Source organism: Myotis yumanensis, unplaced genomic scaffold (assembly GCF_028538775.1).
Source record: "Myotis yumanensis isolate MYYU_CA2020_CCGP unplaced genomic scaffold, mMyoYum1.0.hap1 SCAF_8, whole genome shotgun sequence".
In the NCBI taxonomy this organism is placed as follows: Eukaryota; Metazoa; Chordata; class Mammalia; order Chiroptera; family Vespertilionidae; genus Myotis; species Myotis yumanensis.
Genome location: NW_027223759.1, coordinates 44,510,785 through 44,529,277, shown reverse-complemented (window position 1 = coordinate 44,529,277; position 18,493 = coordinate 44,510,785). Strand labels below are relative to the sequence as shown.

At 40.0% G+C, this 18,493-nt stretch overlaps 1 protein-coding gene across 5 annotated transcripts in view; it reads left to right on the top strand.

The window, feature by feature from the left end:
* Positions 1-18,493, top strand: part of RAPGEF4 (Rap guanine nucleotide exchange factor 4) — a 260,265-nt gene that overhangs the window by 201,386 nt on the left and 40,386 nt on the right. For all 5 annotated transcript variants that reach the window (XM_070422742.1, XM_070422743.1, XM_070422745.1 and 2 more), the window contains 2 exons: positions 6,142-6,230; positions 10,033-10,111. In XM_070422742.1, the coding sequence (XP_070278843.1) occupies positions 6,142-6,230; positions 10,033-10,111 (168 nt within the window). The remainder of the gene's footprint in view (positions 1-6,141; positions 6,231-10,032; positions 10,112-18,493) is intronic.

Here is an 18,493-nt window from a genome sequence, read left to right as displayed (position 1 = left end):
ATGGCAGTGTGTGTGACTTTCCTCTCTATTGACTAATCACACAGTTTGTGCAGTATAATGTATCCATTTCTGGCACTGTGTTTAGCTTGGTGCTGCCTGACGTAATGGGGGAGAATATTCCCCTACTCTAAAGATGCTCTCTGGATGCAGTGTTCAACTGTGGGAGCTTTGGAACAGAAGGCATCGGAGAGAACAATGGAAGTAGGAATGCCAGGCAGCTCAAGGGCATGGAGACCCCAGGTGATGAGACCCGTTGGTATTTGAATTTCATAGGGAGGATTTCTCAAGAAGTGTTTTCGTCTTGTTATCAGAATGAATATCTTTGACAGAAACCCAGATTTAAATATAAGGTAGACTTGGATTGCAGCCTAGAAGCATGCCTTTGGCCTCCTCTGTCCAAAGGGTACTTGCTTCTCAGGAGCTGTGTAAACTTGGGTCTGTACAGTATGTGTATGTTCCATCCTTTGCAGCAACTTCCTACTTGAGACTCTTTCATCAAATGCACCAACAATCAGATGGTAATACAGGAGAATTAGGAAATGCAGCTCCAAGAAATTGTAGAAAATCACAGAATCTCATTTTGAAACTGAAGATTAATTTCCAATCTTAGGATAATAAAAAGAACAATTCTGTAGCTAAAATGTCACCAAACAATATGTTGAAAAAGGAATGCATCCCAGTAATCTTTCCTTCTTTGCCATGTAAACGCGGTGTTCCCTTTAATCAGGACACTCCCCATAACTGATGGACTTTTATTGTTTAGACTAAATGCCTAAGGCTCAGATATTTTCATCTGGATGAATGGACATATTTACAAGGAAGGTGGGAAGAAATATAATATTATTGAATAGCCTTAGTTTATTTTGAATATCCTATATAATAAAAGGCTAATATGCAAATTGACCAAACAGTGGAACAACTGGTCACTATGATGCGCACTGACCACCAGGGGGCAGACATTCAACACAGGAGCTGCCCCCTGGTGGTCAGTGCACTCCCCACAGGGGGAGCGCCACTCAGCCAGAAGCCCTGAGCCAGGCTCACGGCTGGCAAGCGCAGCCGTGTGGCAGGAGCCTCTCCCACCACCACGGCAGCGCTAAGGATGTCTGACTGATGGCTTAGGCCTAAGCCCCCCAAGGGCTCCTGGACTGTGAGAGGGCGCAAGCCGGGCTAAGCCACCCCCCCCCCCAAGTGCTTGAATTTCGTGCACCAGGCCTCTAGGATTATATAATCCCTTATTACAACCCCTTTCAACAGATAGAAAAATTTAGGCTCAGAGAAGCAAGTTACTTGCCCAAGATTACAAAGCTTATAAGGATAGAGCTGGGATTCAAGTCCAGCTTGATCAATGACCATGCCTTTTCTCCTGCAGCCTTGCAGGTTATTATAGCAAAACATGGTGTATAAATACTGTATCCTCAACACTATGTAGTAAACCTTGCAAACCAATATATTTCAAAAGGAGTGACATAAAATGGACTATATAAGACATATCCTGCCCTAGCTGGTTTGGCTCAGTGGATAGAGCGTCGGCCTGCGGACTCAAGGGTCCCAGGTTCGATTCCGGTCAAGAGCATGTACCTTGGCTGTGGGCACATCCCCAGTAGGGAGTGTGCAGGAGGCAGCTGATCGATGTTTCTCTCTCATCGATGTTTCTAACTCTCTATCCTTCTCCCTTCCTCTCTGTAAAAAATCAATAAAATAAATTTAAAAAAGAGTAATTCACTATCAAAATTCTTTAAAAAAAAAAAAAAAAGACATATCCTTTCACTTACAAATCTATAAATGACCATCCAGAATTCTTCATTATTTTTTTTCACTGACATTCATTCTTGAAAATGTTCATGCTCAAGTTTTTTTAATAGTTGTCCTCCCAGCCCATAGAGGATGAAAATTAAGACATATTTTATGTGAAGGTTGGGACTATCTCCGATGATTTTCCTTAATGCTCTTACATGGAACTAGGACATTTACGGTGATAATCTGCATTCTTTAATAATGCTTCAGGCGTCTCAGGAAAATTTTGCAACCTGAAAAGGGAAGCCTTGACCATTCTCCGTAACCTTGAAACATTTGGCCAAGAGGTCCCCTGGAGCTCCCCATCTTTCGCCTCTTCATTTTGATCTTCATGGCAGAATGATCAAAAGCGTTTGCTTGTTACAACATCTTCCATTCAGAGCGCAATCCAAATGTAGATTTTTTTTTTTTTTAATGAAATCAAACTAAAGGGAACAGAAAAGGAGAGGCCATGTGTATTAAACTTATTTTAGGGCCCGGATCTGATTTCTGTTATATCTCCTTATATGTGTCCTCTAGACCAATCCAAATTTCTTATATAATTAAAAAACCTGGCATGTTCTCAGCATTAAGAAATATCAATGAGTACAAAATAATGCGACAGCAAAGTCAGTTTCCTGAAGAATACAAAGCTACTCTCTCAGGGGGTTATTTTCCATGTTGAGCTTCCCCAAGCCAGACCAGAGTTGAAAAGGGGAGGCTGTGTGAGAGAATTTTGGCCTGATCTTCTGGATCACTTCAGTAACATGGCAACAGTCTTGTCTATGGATGGACTTAAAATTTAGGAACCATTAGGACTTCTATCTCCTCAGAAATTGTCTTTTTTGAACTTAAAGAAGGTCACTTTGGGTGCGATAATAATGTTATTTTTCTGATTCCCTTTTCCCCTGAGAAATCCAGAAAAGTTTCAGAATTGCCTAAGTCTACCCAAGCCACTCACTGTGAGTGTGATAGTCAAATGTCAGTTGCAAGACAGTATTTCCCATGATGGACCAGCTTTATGGAGCCCTCAGAATTTACCATTCTGGTTATCTTCTGCTCTGTGGTCATGTGGTTTTAGTAAGAAAGAAAGAATTTCAAATGACTGTGTTAGTTACTGTGTTGCTCATCCTTAGAGTATCAAACTCCAACCTGTTTGCAGAAAGATAATCTCTTTCAGGCTCCCCCCCCCACACACACCTTTTGTTGTTGTTGTTGTTGTTGTTGTTGTTCTAGGTACAGATGGGAGTGTCTGATTTCCTAACTTCATTTCCAGACTTGAAGTTAGGGGAAGATTTTCTGTCACAGGCTTAAACCCTCACAACTTGGATAGTGTAACCAATTGGGGTTCTCTTTAACTTGGGCTAAATTAGCTCCTTTGTGCAATAAACTGAACAGAGTCGTGCTGTCTGGTCTTCAAGTCCCTCATTTAAACAGAGGCCAGCAGTAGACGCCTGGGAATGCCCAGCCTGAAACAAAGCAATAACGTGATGTTTCAGTCAAACCCGGAGCTGCAAGACCACACAGATGGCTATGCCTGGCCAGAAACTCCCTGACCCTCAGCCTTCAGGGGTCCCTGCCTTAAAAGAACATCCACACCAGACAGCCCTCCGGGCGCTCACAAGAGGGAGAGGTGGGTAACACGGCCACAGCAGGGGGAGCCACTAGAGGGAGCCTTTGGTAGCAAAAGAAAGATCCCCTGGTGTCAGATGGACCCTGTGGCCAAGTTTAGAAGAGACCACTTCTATTCAGTGAACTGATAGGATTCCTGGCCTGCTGCTCTGGTCTGTCCTCTTTCTGACCAGACATAGTACCCTAGGTAAGGGATGTCCACACTGGGAACACAGAATGTGAAGCCAGCCTTCCATCAGAGTTAAACGTTTACTAGCGGCAGCTGCCCAGCGCTGTGGGAAATAACAAGTAACTGGTTTTTAATGTAACATATTTACACTCCACATAAAGCTCATTTTTCAGAAAAAAAGCAAACAAGTTCCCTTCAGAAGGGGTTTTTCATTGCACAGCCGACTTCCTGTTCAGAATGGGCTCCAAGAGCTTCTGCCTGGTGCCCAGGACGCCCTTGCAGCGACCTGAGACTCACGCTATGTGCTGCCCGGGGCTTACAGCAGGGACCTCGCGTTTACACACCACGTGACCGCGGGCCTGATGCCTTCCCTTGCAGAGCAGTTTCTCCACCTGCAGAATAAAGCTAACATTTAACTAGCAGGAGTAAAGGTGAGGACACTGCTCAGGGCCCACCTCGTTATCCGGGCCACAGTTAACATTTGACAGACGTGGAGCACCCCCTCCCACCCCAGGTTCTTACCATGTGGCCAGATGCTGCTCCCTTTCCAGCGCATCTGCTGAGCACCATCCCAGAATCATGCATTTTAGGAGTCGCTGAACGCAAACAGCAATTTTTTCCCTTTGAAGCGTTGATAGTATTTATAGATATGCCCTCTCTTTTTCTCAAATATTCACTGCCTACGAGAGGAAAAACCATTGTCTTCTACCTTATTTACTTTGAGAAAGGGGTCATGCTTTTGAGATTAAAGTATTTTTTTTCCTATTTCCCCTCTTCTTCTCTAGTCTCCAAATCCAGGCTTCCTCAAAGATTTAACTCTTCAATTCTTTTTGCCCCTGTGTACATGCACACATGTGTAGACATGTACACACATACACACACACACACACACACACACAATATGTGTTTTTAAAATTTTTTGTTAATCTGCACCTGAGGATATTTTTCCCATTGATTTTCAGAGATAGTAGAAAGGAGTCGGGGGAGAGACAGAGAGAAAGAAAGAGAGAGCGAGATTGATGTGAAAGAGGCACCCATTGGTTGCCTCAGCACGTGCCCCAACCGGGGCCAGGGATCACACCTGCAACCCAGGTACATGCCCTTGACCAGGAATCGAACCCGAGATCCATCGGTGCACAGGCCAACACTCTAACCACTGAGCATACTGGCCAGGGCTGACACAGAATAGTTTTAGCTAATGGTTGCCTTCCAGGTAGACTGCACTTATTACCTCATTCAATACCAGAGTTGCTTCATGCACTCTCCCTCTGTTTTCACATGCAGATGGTCGTATGTTGAACTGCCTCTTCTTCACTCCCTCAGGCATGAGGTTAAAACCCTGAGATTTAATATGTTAGGGAAATTCCTGGGATTTCAATGCACTACCTCCAAGGTCTCAAACAAGAAAGGATGTTGGTGAGAAGGCGAAGGAATTTAGGTTCTCCTAGAGCCAAATTCTACCACTGCTCTATGAACATAAGAGACTGTTATTTTCATTGTTGTTTTTTCTTCCCTGTCATTTTGCTGTGGATGAAATGCCAAGCAGAAAAGCAAAGTCTGAATTGTGGAATAGGAGCCCCATATCATCTTAATGTATTTTGCCTCTAAGTTTTCATTCACTGTCTTGTTACCATCTTGAATGTGACTTTGAAATAACCCACATTCAATTTTAAAAATAAATCCTTTCATGCTGATTGAAGATCTGCATAAATGGATCTTCTGAAATAATAACACCTCCCCCAAAAATATATTGGACATTGAAATAAATTATGTGAATTTCCTGTTGCTGATTTATTGCCTATTCAGAGGCTATTGGGGTTTGCTTGTTTGCTCATTGGTGTTTGGGGGTGTGTGTTTTTCTCCTGCTTTATTCTTAGCTGTATTTCCAAAGCACATGCCAATGTACAGTTGGAAAAGACAGAGCATTCCAGAAATAGGCAGGGGAATCCACTGTGGGACTGAAATTTCGCTACAAGTAACCCATATATGGGTAACCTAGTTTACTGTCGCTTCCCCTCTCCGCTCCCCGTGCCTGCCCTGAATTGCCCTGGGATTCACATGCTTCTTCTCATTCCTCTCGGAGCAAGGCTGGAGTTGCTCAGTTCCCAGCCTGCCAGAGCCGCTCTCCAAGAAATTTACTTTAGTTCCATGTAGGGAAAAAGAGTCACGTTTTAGTAACGACTTCCACTTGTGGTTTTCTCATTGTCCTCCTGTGTGACTCTGGCAAAGTACATGGTCTCTCTTGCAGTGGTTCTCAACCTTCCCAATGCCGCCACCCTTTAATACAGTTCCTCATGTTGTGGTGACCCCCAACCATAAACTTATTTTCATTGCTACTTCATAACTGTAATTTTGCTACTGTTATGAATCGTCATGTAAATATCTGATATGCAGGATGTATTTTCAGGGGTTGCGACCCACAGGTTGAGAACCGCTGCGAGAATATGGGCCATAAGTTAAGTTGAAATGGTTTCCTGAGATCTAAAAAAAAAAAATCTTAAAAGTTATTTATTAATGATTTGCCCACTTTTGAAAAGCTGATGATGTTTTTATTTTTTATCCAGGTATACTGTGATGTCAGGAACACCTGAAAAAATTTTAGAGCATTTTCTAGAAACAATACGCCTTGAGCCAGCTTTAAATGAAGCAACAGGTAAATACCTAGAACAGTTTGTGTGTTCACTAAACCCATGCAGAACACTGTAAAAAAAAATAAATCCTGAGTTCATTCTCAGCGTGTGTAGGCAAAACAGTTTTAGAAGGGGTTGTTGGATTAACATTCTAAGAGCATCCCTGTGTGAGTCATCCTTCTGACCCTCCTCTGCCTGCTCCATTCCTGGCTGTCCTTCGGGAATGGCTCAATCTCATTCATACACATGAGGATTAGGCTTTTATAGGCATCTCTTAAGGTTATCACTTATTTTTAAGCCTCATCTGAGAATATGTTTATTGATTTGAAAGAGAGAGAGAGGAACATTGATGTGAGAAACATTGACTGGTTGCCTCCTATGCATGCCCTGACCAGATCAAACCCATGACTGGGATCAAATCCACAACCTACGTATGTGCCCTGACCAAGAATTGAACCTGCCATCTTTGGTGTTCAGGACGATGCTCCAACCAACTGAGCCACCTGATCAGGTCTCATAGGTTATCATTTAAATTCTACCTATTCCCATAAAGGATTTGCTGCTACCTACACAAGAGGTACAACCTCACTCCAATGGAGTAAAATAGTTCTGTCTGTGGTTGTAGAGTCGCGGGCTGCCCCAGAGTGTAACTACATCATCTATATTCGTTGGCTAGAGTTGATGTAACAAAGTACCTCAAACTGGATGGCTTAAACAACAGAAGAGTATCGTCTTAACAGTTCTGGAGGCTAGAAGTCTGAGATCAAGGTGGTGGTAGGGTTGGTTCCTTCCGAGGGCTGTGAGGGGGAACCTCCTCCATGCCCCTCTCATGGCCTCTGGCTTTTAGCCGGCAATCTTCAGTGTTCCGTGGCTCATAGATGCACCACCCCAAACTCTGCCCTCATTGTCACATGTTCTCCCTAACTCTTCACATAACCTTTCTTCTGTGCATCTATCTCTGTTTCCAAAGTTTCTCTTTTTATAAGAACAGCACTCATATCGGATTAGGGCCCACACTAGACCACATCTCAATTTGACAACACCTACAAAGACCCTATTTCCAATAAGGTCGCATTCTGAAGTATTGGGGATTGGGACTTAACATGTCTTTTTGGGAGGATAAAATTCAACACATAACACTACCTTACAGTAGTATTCACTAAGACTCAGAGATTGGAGGGTGAACTGAGTGTCCAGTTATACTATCATTCTCCACTTTGGGAACCATCTTGTGTTAACTTTGGAATAGTCTACATTCAACTTAAAAAAAATTCTATGCTATTGACCTCTCACTCAGAATAAAAGGTTAATATTGTAAGCAAACTGAACTACATGAAAGAAGATTTCTCACTAAAAGAAGTTCAAAGACTTATCTAACAACCCAGTGGTAGTTCAAGGTCCATTTCCACCATCTGTGAGTGAAATTACTATTTTCATATACCTTCTAAAAGTATTTTAGCTCTGATTACTTCTTATTTTAGCTCTTCATTCCAGCTTCTCATTTTATAAAGAGATTATCTGAGATCTTTCTTTATATAGAGAGTTAATTGGGGAGTCGTTGTTATAAAGCCAGGATCTCTGGCTCCAGGGCAGCTATTTTTGCCTCCGTATTTGTTGAGTATCTCCCTGGGAAAGCACTAAGCTCAATGCTCTGGACAAGGCACGCGCTGGAGTTTATAACCAACAACTAGAGGACACAAAGGAATGTGCAAACAGCTGGACCATCAGGCAGGATGTGGTCAGTGCTTCAGGAGCACTGACTAATTGAAGGGGTCGGGCAAAGTATCGTGAAGAATATAGCCTTCAAAATGGCCCTGAAAACAGGCTGGTGTCTAGTCACTGGAGCCTGGCGGCAAAGCGTTCCACACGGAAGTACAACATCAGTACTGACACAGAAGCGGTCAGGTCAAGCAGCTTGGTTTTGTTGGGCGATCATACACAGAAGTGGGAGAAGGAAGGTAAGGCCTAAGCATTTGACTACAGATCCTGGAGGATCTTAAGTGCAAAGCTAAGCATTGGGGAGAATGTGACGGGCCCCATGGTGAGAAACTAAAGGATGCAGTGAAGTGGGAAACCCTTGGCATTTATACATTTACAATACAGAATACAGAGTGAATAGTCAAACTGGCTTACATCATAGAAACGAACACCTCAGGTTTGACAGTACATTTCCTAAATTTACCAAAGCATCTATTTTCTCCCTTAGACCTATTCGTTTCCTAGACTTTTAACTTGTGGGACCAGCATTAGTCACTGAGTGACTTGGGAAATCATTTTTCAGTCTAAAATGATTTTTAAGATTCAGTTCTCAAGAATATCAGAGTGACTGCATACAAGTAGAGAACAAGGAAGCTCTAGTGAAACATGGGTGCTGGGTAGTTGCCATGCTACTTAAAAAAGTTCTATACAACTTCTGTCTGCATCCTCTCTGGTTCAGTATACTGGGACTGAAATGGCTGGTAACACCGAGTAATGACAGGATGACAGCTTGGGGTTACACTTATCCCTTATATTTTAATGAGAATAGTGGTATTATGGGACGTGGTAGAGGCATTTGCTGACACCACGGTGGTAATCATATTGCAATATATAAATGTATTAAATCAATACATTGTACACCTTAAACTTACGTAATGTTGTATGTCAGTTATATCTCAATTTTCAGGTGAGTATAATAGTTAAACCTTAAATCACTGATTCCAACTTTGCCAATATAAGTTCATTTAAAACATAGACAATAATGTTTATCTAATTTATACAGTTAAAATTTTCACATTTCTCACCATTTTCTATTTGAAAAGCTATGTGAGTTTCAAAAATCTCAGCCAGTGTAGTTCATGTTTTTTTAAAAAATATATCTTTTATTGATTTCTTTACAGAGAGGAAGGGAGAGGGATAGAGAGTTAGAAACATCGATGAGAGAGAAACATCGATCAGCTGCCTCCTGCACACCCCCCACTGGGGATGTGCCCGCAACCAAGGTACATGCCCTTGACCGGAATCGAACCTGGGACCTTTCAGTCCACAGGCCGACGCTCTATTCACTGAGCCAAACTGGTTAGGGCAGTAGTTCATGTTTTAACTGAAAGTGCCCATGGCATCTTGGATTCCAAGTTTCATCAGGTGGATTCCACAGGCTCTCAGGCCTGTCTTCATGTGCTTTTCCACCAACGCTGACTAGAGAGTGTTGTCTTTGCAATGAAGAACCAGCATGAATTCAGAATGAAGCAAATGAAGCTTATCTTTGGGACTTGCCTTATTACCTACCTTCAAAACAGCTTCAACTGCAGGACAGTCACCATTTTAATCTACTAGAGAGCTTTGTTTTGCTTCTGTTGCTACTCACAGCCTGTATCGTTTCTTTTATTTTCTCTCTTTTCCTTCCATATTTTGTTATCCTCACCAATTCTCTGCTCTTACCACCTTCTTTTTCTGTAATTCCATCATCCTCTCATCCTTCATTGCTCCCTCTGGAAATAGCAGGTGAAAAAGAGATAAAGAAAAGGTGTTATTGACAAAGTACATATGGTGTAAAGGTGACAAATAAATGACCATGTTTCTTTGCATACATGGTACTATCCATGGGTCGGTCTCTCTCTCTCTCTCTCTCTCTCTCTCTCTCTCTATATATATATATATATATATATATATATAAAGGAAGTTATTTTTATATGCAGTGCTTCTGTGTACAGTAAAACCATAATTCTCCAAGCCAACATATGAGAACCATTGGTCAAAAAACAAAGAATATATACACTTGCTTTCCTAGAGATTTCTCTAAGAACCTAATTTCCTTTTCTGCTTTGCATTTTCTTTCCCCTGCAGATTCTGTTTTAAATGACTTTGTTATGATGCACTGTGTTTTTATGCCAAATACCCAGCTTTGCCCAGCCCTGGTGGCCCAATATCCTTTTACTGTGAAAAGTCTCTGTTCCCTTCAAGACACCCTACATGTACATGGCCATTACCTCACCCCAGCCTCTGAAGGTAAGTCATAGCCCAGACAGAGCTGTGCTTCCCCAGCATAGACCCCAGCTCTCCTTGGCATGGTTTTGCTGTGTCATGTTGGAGGATTTCTTCCTCATTACTGGTGCAAAATGGGAATCAAGTCACTTCAGGAAAGTGATACCGGTTAGAAACATACATACCTGGGAGGTAGGCTAGAGAAATGTATGGAGAAGAATCTGGGAGTATTACTAGGGGTAATACTAACCTGGGAGGCAGACATTGTACCTGTTAGGATACCGGGCAGGTTGGGTCGTGGCCTGCTTGTGTTCTTCCTCTAAGCTGTAGTAGTAATCAGACCACTAACCCACTGGCTTAAAGACAAGTTATCATTAGGGGATAGCTTTTCTTTTACGTTTGTCCTGGTCCATCCTCTCCTCTAGATACTGAAAATTAATTCCTTCATTGCTATTTTTATTATCATTACATTTACTTAAAGTTATAAAACTTGAAATTCTAATGGCAGTTCTTCTTGGCAGCTTAAAAGTTGAGTTTGTTTGGGGCAGCTTTTCAATAGTCTATTGAATTGACCACTTGGTATACCATGTCTGGCTCAGAGGGAACTTTCAGAAAACATAAATTAAGTAAAAGAAGTAAATATTATTAATAAGACACACTCTCAATTTGGGAATTGGGGGCTATGTGAAAATGTATTTTCTGAATCTGCTTTATTTTTAAAGCAACAAAAATGTAGAACCCAAAACACTTTGGCCTTTTGTGAGCAGTTAAATATGTTGAAGGAGAATAGCTTTCTTTTTTTCTGGGCAATCCAATCAACATTGGGAATGTTTTCCTTTTTCAGAATTATAATTGCCCTATCTGATTCTCATTTTCTTGTTCACCCATCATTCTCTTTGAAGTCAATAGAAGGCATGAGGATAGGAGATTTGAGTTGAATGTGTTATTCAGAGGGAATTGCAAGAGTGAAATTTGGGTATTTGCCTGGGAACTATCTTACTAAGTAAAGACAGCTTAATGAGACTTATATTTTATATGTTCTTTCTAGCTCATAAACAGTTTTTCTCAAGTAAAATGAACACACTCAGAATCTCTCTGTGCTCTTTCAGCTCCATACACGGTAGTCATTCTTAGATCTTGGAGATTTGTTGGAAGGAAAAATAAAAACCACCATTGAATATGCACTAATTTTTTCAACAGCACATGGATAAGCTTAAGTCAAACAAAATAAAAGAAGAGTAAGAGAGTACAGTGGACTTAAAAACCAAAGGAAGAGTAAGAGTACTGTGGGCTATAAGTCATATCATCTTACTACTCAAACCCCCAACACTGAGTTTATTTTTTGCAAATTCTGATTTGTTCATTTATTAGCTTGTTCTCCTCCAGTTAATTGAGAACATTCGTTACCACTGACCTCTGTTTTTAAATAAAAAATCCTAAAGTCCTGGCCATTCTAGGTAGGAAACTATGGCAGTAATGATGTTGGGGGCCAGGGGAGGTGGAGACAGGGAAGTGAACAATAGAATCAAGAGGAACCTGCGTACCCAATCCTAGTTCTTTTCTCAGGAGATAGCCACCTAGTGCTCTAGACCCCGCCTCATCATACCTGGCCCTGCAGGAACCTAGATTCTCTCCACTGTTCTATTTGGAATCAATTACTTACGTGTCAGGCGCCATGCTAAAAGCATCAGCCTGTAACATACCACTTACCCTTACAGGAGTCTGTTGGGTTAGCATTAGCTTTATGACACAAATGAGGATTTTGAAGTTCAGAAAAAAATGGAGTGACGTGCCCAAGGCAGTGACAGAGCCATGATTCACCCAAGTCTCAGCATTCCACGCCTGGGTATGGCGGCTTTTTCTTTATAACTTAGTTCCTTAAAAGCTTATCCTTTAATTACCATTTAAGAACATTTTTTGACAATGTATTGCACAACTGAGGTGGCTAAAACCAAAGTAGGCCTAATTTATTGAAAGCAAATAGATGGAGTGTCCAATAGAACATTTGTAATGATGGGAATGTTCCACATCTGTGCTAGCCCGGTAGCCACTGGCCTTGAAATTGGCTACTATGATGGGTGAACTGAATTTTTATATTGTATTTAACTTTCATTAATTTAAATAGCCACTTGGGCAGCCTAAGCCTGGTCCTTAGATACTGGGAATAAGAGCCTCAAACAAGAACTACTTTTCTGTAATGCCCAGGGAGGGTGTGCCTGGGAGGCCGTGCCTGAGAGTTTGTCCTGCTGCGTGCAAGCAAATGGAAGAGGCTCTATCCCAGAAGGCCATACGTGTCTAAGTGCTTCTACGTAATGCTAAGGATTCAGTTTTTAATCCCTTTCTATCTGGGGAGATGTTATATAAGCAACCTTTCTTTGGTTATGAGTAACATAAGACAACCATGACTGGCAACGAAAGGAATCTAAGAAAAATATGGGGTAACTCAGAGAATTGAAGGAATCTTTGAAGAGCCCAGGCCTTAGAAAGGGGCTCGAGGCAGCAACTGAAGGCAGTGCTGTTGGGGTAAATCTGCTCCAACATCCTGGGCCCTCACCTCCTCCCATATCTCTGGGAAGTGGGGGCCAGTTGGCCTAGCTTGGGTCACTGCTGACATCTTAGTCAAGGGAAGGCAGTGCCCTTTACTGGAGGGAGACTGCATATGAAGAAAAACAAAGTGCAGAAATAGATGATGGGCAGACAAAAACAGCATACACGTAAACCGCGTAACACCACATGCACAGCGACGGGGGATACAATGTAAACCTGAACAAGGGAGTTAACCCCCATGTTCTTAACACGGGATGTAAGGATGTTAAAATACTTAACCAAGTTCCATTTAAGCACCCACGTTAAAGTGCGTTGCTTTGGCTGAGTGTTTTCAAAGTACTTAATATGTGACTTTTCACAGCAGCCCTCTGTAGAAGTCAGTATTTTCACTCCTCTTTTTCCAAATCAATAAATTAGAATAATGAAAAATTATGATTTGCTCAGAGAAAGGTAATTACTAGTACGGAAAAGATTTAATTCTTGAGCTACTGACACTTATTTCTGTCCTTATTCCACATTGTGTGTCTCCTCCAATTTTGCTTTTAGCACAGAGGAAGGTGGTAGAACTCTGTTTAACATTAATATTTCAGGCCTTTTATGTGCTAATGAGAGAGAGTCTCTATTCATTAGATACGCTTGGGACATGATTTGACCTGATGAATACAAGTGCTTTATAATGAGTTTTTAAAATTATATTTGTTCAGTTTCTGTCCTTTTCATCTCCAGTTTTTTTTAACCTTTTTTAAATCTATACTTAAAATTCAGTTCAATCTTCCATTAGTCTTTAAAAGGAAAATTAAAACCAACTATCACCTCACCAGGTATTACTGTTGTTAACATGTTAGTATGTATCCTTCCAGGCTTTTTAAAAAACCAATAGATTTATAATTATAAATATAATAATGGGATCATACTATAAATAATTGTGTGTGCTTTGTCACTAAACAGTACTTTATGAATATCTTTCTTTGCCACTAAATACTTTTCCACACCATTTTTCTAAATATAGATAGCTTTGTCATCTTTAAAACTAAAACATTCTCACTGTAAAAAAAAAAAACACACTCAATTTACAGAAAAAGGGAAGAGAGAAAAATTCATCTGGTCTCTTACCACTGTTTTGTGAAAAACCTTCCGGAAATTTTATATAATTTCATATACATGAGATCATGTTACATGTGGGTTTTTTTGTAATGTTTTTTCCCTCTTACTGGTATGTTGTGGATATCTTTTCAAATATATATGTGTGTGTGTGTGTGTAATTTTTTTCAAGTAATTCCACAAACATTTATTGGGCACCTACAATGTGTCATACAGTGCTGGGCAATAAGGTGACAAAGATGCATGAAAAAAACACTATCATTTTTAATGACTCAATATTATATGGCAGCTATGTCATAATTTACTTTCTTAGCCTCTTTCTGTTGGATATTTAGATTATTTTCACATTTTTCCTGTAACAAATATAAGGGGATGAATCTACGTCCTTTGCCCACATAGATGATAATATTGCTTTAAATTTCTAAAAGTAGGCAAAGAATATGTAATATGTTAACATGTTTGGTGTTCATTACCAAATTGCTCTCTGATTGTCTTAATTTCTGTGTTTCATGACTACACTCTGCTATATTTTTGTTTATATACAAACATAGTCAGTCCTTCAATTCAGTATATGGTCACAACTAAGTTAATATTATTTTGAATTTAATAACTGTATCCTTGATTCAGAGCATTTTCATATATTTACTTAATCATTCTAACACCCCGCCCCCACTTTGAGGCAAAAAATGGACTGGTATGATATTTATTTCATTTTACATGTAGGAGAAATCAAGGACATGGAAGCCAAATAATCACCTAAGATTCCTCACATATTGGCAGAAACTTCAGGTGGCACTAATGAGAATCTAGACAATGGAGTGGACATTGTAGTTAACTCCCTGATGTCAGTGTGATCTCCGTTGGTCATTCTAGCTACTTATAGTAGGTGGCTGCCCTTGACCATGATTGGTTCTCAATTGCAGGCCCAAGGTACACTGGTACAATAGATTCAAAGAGAGGCTTTTCGGGGCTTCTGGGTAAAAAGCTTTTTCACCATTTAAGAAAGAGAACAGGAAGTCTGTAGCCCCAATGCCAGCGACAGTCATTCTGCAGATGTTAGGGGAATGAGCCTTATGAAGAAGCTGAAAGTCGTAGAGTCAGGAAAGAAAATGGAGTCTATGATGACAGAAACTAATAATATCCTGTTAATAAGTTCTCTGTTATGTCAACAAATGCAGGTCCCTGTTGTTTAGGGCTGATTATTCCTGTAGCTGAAAGAATCTTAAGTGACAAATGGCTCATATTTAAATTTATAAAAATTTAAATACAGCAATAATTTTGGTCAAATATTTTCTCTTACTATCTTTATTTCTTTTGACTTAATAGTCAACACAAATTCTATACTTTTGGCATGGAAAAATTGTTAGATTCCTGAAGTAAAAGAAAAAAAATAAATATATAGAATACAGATTTGTCACTAAGTTTTAGCTGATACTGTTTTTATATGTATTATATCCCTTATACAGGAACAAAATAGACACAACAGATTTCCTACTGAAAAAGCAGGGGCTCCATCATTTATTTCTCTGTGACATTGACCTGGAGATGTTCTCTTTAGACGTTGTCTTGGGTTCTCTAAAAAAAACAAAAAACAACAACACTTTTTTTTAAAATTTGCTTTTCTTATTGCTACCAAAACAGTATCAGGTTCTTAGTGTCTAGATGAAGCCAGGTTTTTAGAAATATATTTTAGATTCCTAATGAAGATGGTTATCTTAAATTTTGCTGGAGCCAAATGTTACCATTGTAGCCTCCATTCAGCTCTGAAACGTGTTTCGTCCGTATGTCACTATCAGAGCAATTTACTTCTGCAGATATGCAAATGACGAGTTTATTTCCAATAAGGAAGACTTGGTTTAATAATGATATGAACATGATGTGCTCTTTGAAATAAAAAAAGATTGTATTGTCAGATACTCTGCCAACTGTTCTACATACGTTTTCTCAGCCTCATATCAACACTACGAGAAGTATACTCTCTTTACAATAAGAAGCGAGACTGAGCAGTGAAGTAATTGGCCCCATGTTACATAGCTGGTAGGTGTTAGAACAAGATTTGAACCCAGTAGTAAAAAAACATATTCTGAGCAAGGAGATGGGAGGCATCTAAAGAAAATGACAGCACAGAAATTGCTTCCGTGAGCCCAACATTAGTAGGAACACACAAACACAGGAGCAGCTATGTTGATAGGAACAGCATCACAGAGTTAAAATTCCAAAGCCAACCATTTAAAGGATTTTAAATGATTTCCAGAGGTGGATCTATAGTGATCATGTTAGCTAACTTTTACTGAGCACTTAATACATCTCAGATACTGTTCTACATGGCTTACCAATATTGTCCCATCTCATCCTTAACAACAGTCCTCTGAAATTTACAGATGAAGGGACTGAGGCTCTAAATGGTTCATAACTGACCAAGAGTCTCACAGTTTATAAATGGGGGAGCCCAGATAGGAACCCAAGTGGTCTAATTCCAGAACGTGCATTTTCCAGGACATGTTGCATCAAAGAGGGAACAGGCTCCATGCTCAGGATGTTTGGATTCTCCACAAAGGCAAGCAGGGCAGGAAGGAGGCCCATTGAATAGTGGGGAAAGCAAGAGCTCTGAAATCAGAAGGCCTGCATCTTACAAGCTTTATTACTCAGCAGTCATCCTTAACCTCTCTGAACCCTGTCTATATAACAGGGGTAGTTATACCTGTCCTTCCCACCTCCCCAGGCTGTTGTGACCAAATGAGGCCGTGTGTGTGGATGCACATTATAAACCATAAAGCCCCTTATACAGTAAATATAAGTATTTTGGCCCGCATAAAAAAATTATTATACCATCATGAGAGGTATGTGACATAGGTAAAAAATATATATACAAAAGCTTTGTCTAGTCAGTGGGCATATGACCCCCAAAGTTTGTTTTCAGCTGCAAGCAGAGATTTTGTATGCAAAGCAGGGCTTTAGAAAACAACAATATTGAAGAGTACCAGTTTGAATGTTGATAAGTGTTTTATAAATAGCTGCATAATTAGCATATACTTACTGCAAAAAGTATACATAATATTTTATTCCCTGTTGTAGGCTGTAATGAATCTGCTGCCTCTACATCCTAGGAGGTTTTCACTTACTTTCCCCCATGATCATTTTAATACATGGAACCATTATTAGCTGAATTAAGAATAAGTAAATGAGCAGTAAAAAAAAAATACAGAAAAATTACAGGTGCCTGTGGTGAGTAAGATAATAACTAGGTAAAAATATATGAAATAATTACAGTGTTTGAACGGCAGAGCCAGCATGAGGAAAATGACTCAATGGAATATTAAGCCTGCTGTTGGCAGGGTAGGAAGCCCGTAGCCTACACTGTGGCCTTCGCCTTTTCCGACGCTCAGTCCTAGTACCTCATTGAAAGCAGGTCCAATCCGTCCTCAGCTGCATCTACATGTTGCTGAAAGAGCTGGTCCGATTCAGTGAAGGTTTAGTCACTCAGAGTTTGTGCTCCTATAATAAATACTTGATCACTAAATGATTCTGTTTAAAAAATGTACCAGGCATTTTGTGTAGACTTAGTCAACCTGGTGACACTGAACATGATCTTGCTTAGAATGTGTCTATGATTTTGCTGATATCACAACACGATGGAACTTGAGATAATTTAGATAAAGGGTTTTAAAGAGCTGTGGTAAGATAAAAAGAGTCTTCTATTTTTTAGAAAATTGCGTTATATATTGCACTCCAAGGAGTGTGATTGAATTGTTTAAGGTAAGCAGTCAATCAACAAACACTTGAGGCTTTTTATGTTTTCATGTGCCCAGACCTTGACTAGAAAATGTGGAGATGCACAGTGAGTTTACCACATGGTCCCTGCTGTTAAAGATTTGGATTTAATGCTGCCAGATGGTAAGGAGTCTTATTGCCTTAACAAGAGAAACCTCAAGTTAGGATTTGAATGGCCAGTAGATTTAAGAATGTTTGGTTAGTAGTGGTGAGTTGCTGCTTTCTAAGTCAACAGATATTGGACAAGAGAACTGGTTAAAGCTATAGCCAAGAGGATATAATTCAGTTCAAATTTCTGTGCTCGCCTGACATCAGATAGTCAAGGCTGTAACATTTAGCTCTTGATTTCTTGCATGTATTTTGTTGTCTTTGAGGATTTGGGGGGATCAATTTCTACATCTCAGATGGATTTCCCTGTTATCTAACCTAATTCTGCTGTGTAATATGTTAGCATAAAAAATATGAATGTCAAATAAAACAACAGCATAAACAGGTAAACAGTACTAGGGAGGGAGATAAGAGGACTGAGTTCTAGTCCCAAGAATTCCATTGATAAATTTGGAAAAATCACCTCATTCTACCTCAGTTTCCTTACCTCTAAAATGGTGGTTTGCAAGGAGATACAATCAAAGGGCTTTTGCAACTCACAAATTCTATGATTTTGTGAATCACCTGAAATGAACTCAGTATTAGTGATGAGCTGGCCACTTGGACTATTATGGCCTTTTAAAAATTGTGTCTAAAATAACAATTCAGTGACTAATTCTAGATTCTCTTTAGACTTTTACCAAGCACTTCATGAGATGCCAAAACAGTTATCTTTCTGTGTCTCTTTTCCCTATGAATTCAAGCAGCCATATTACTTTTTACCTGAACCCAATTTTCATGATATCAGAAATCATGG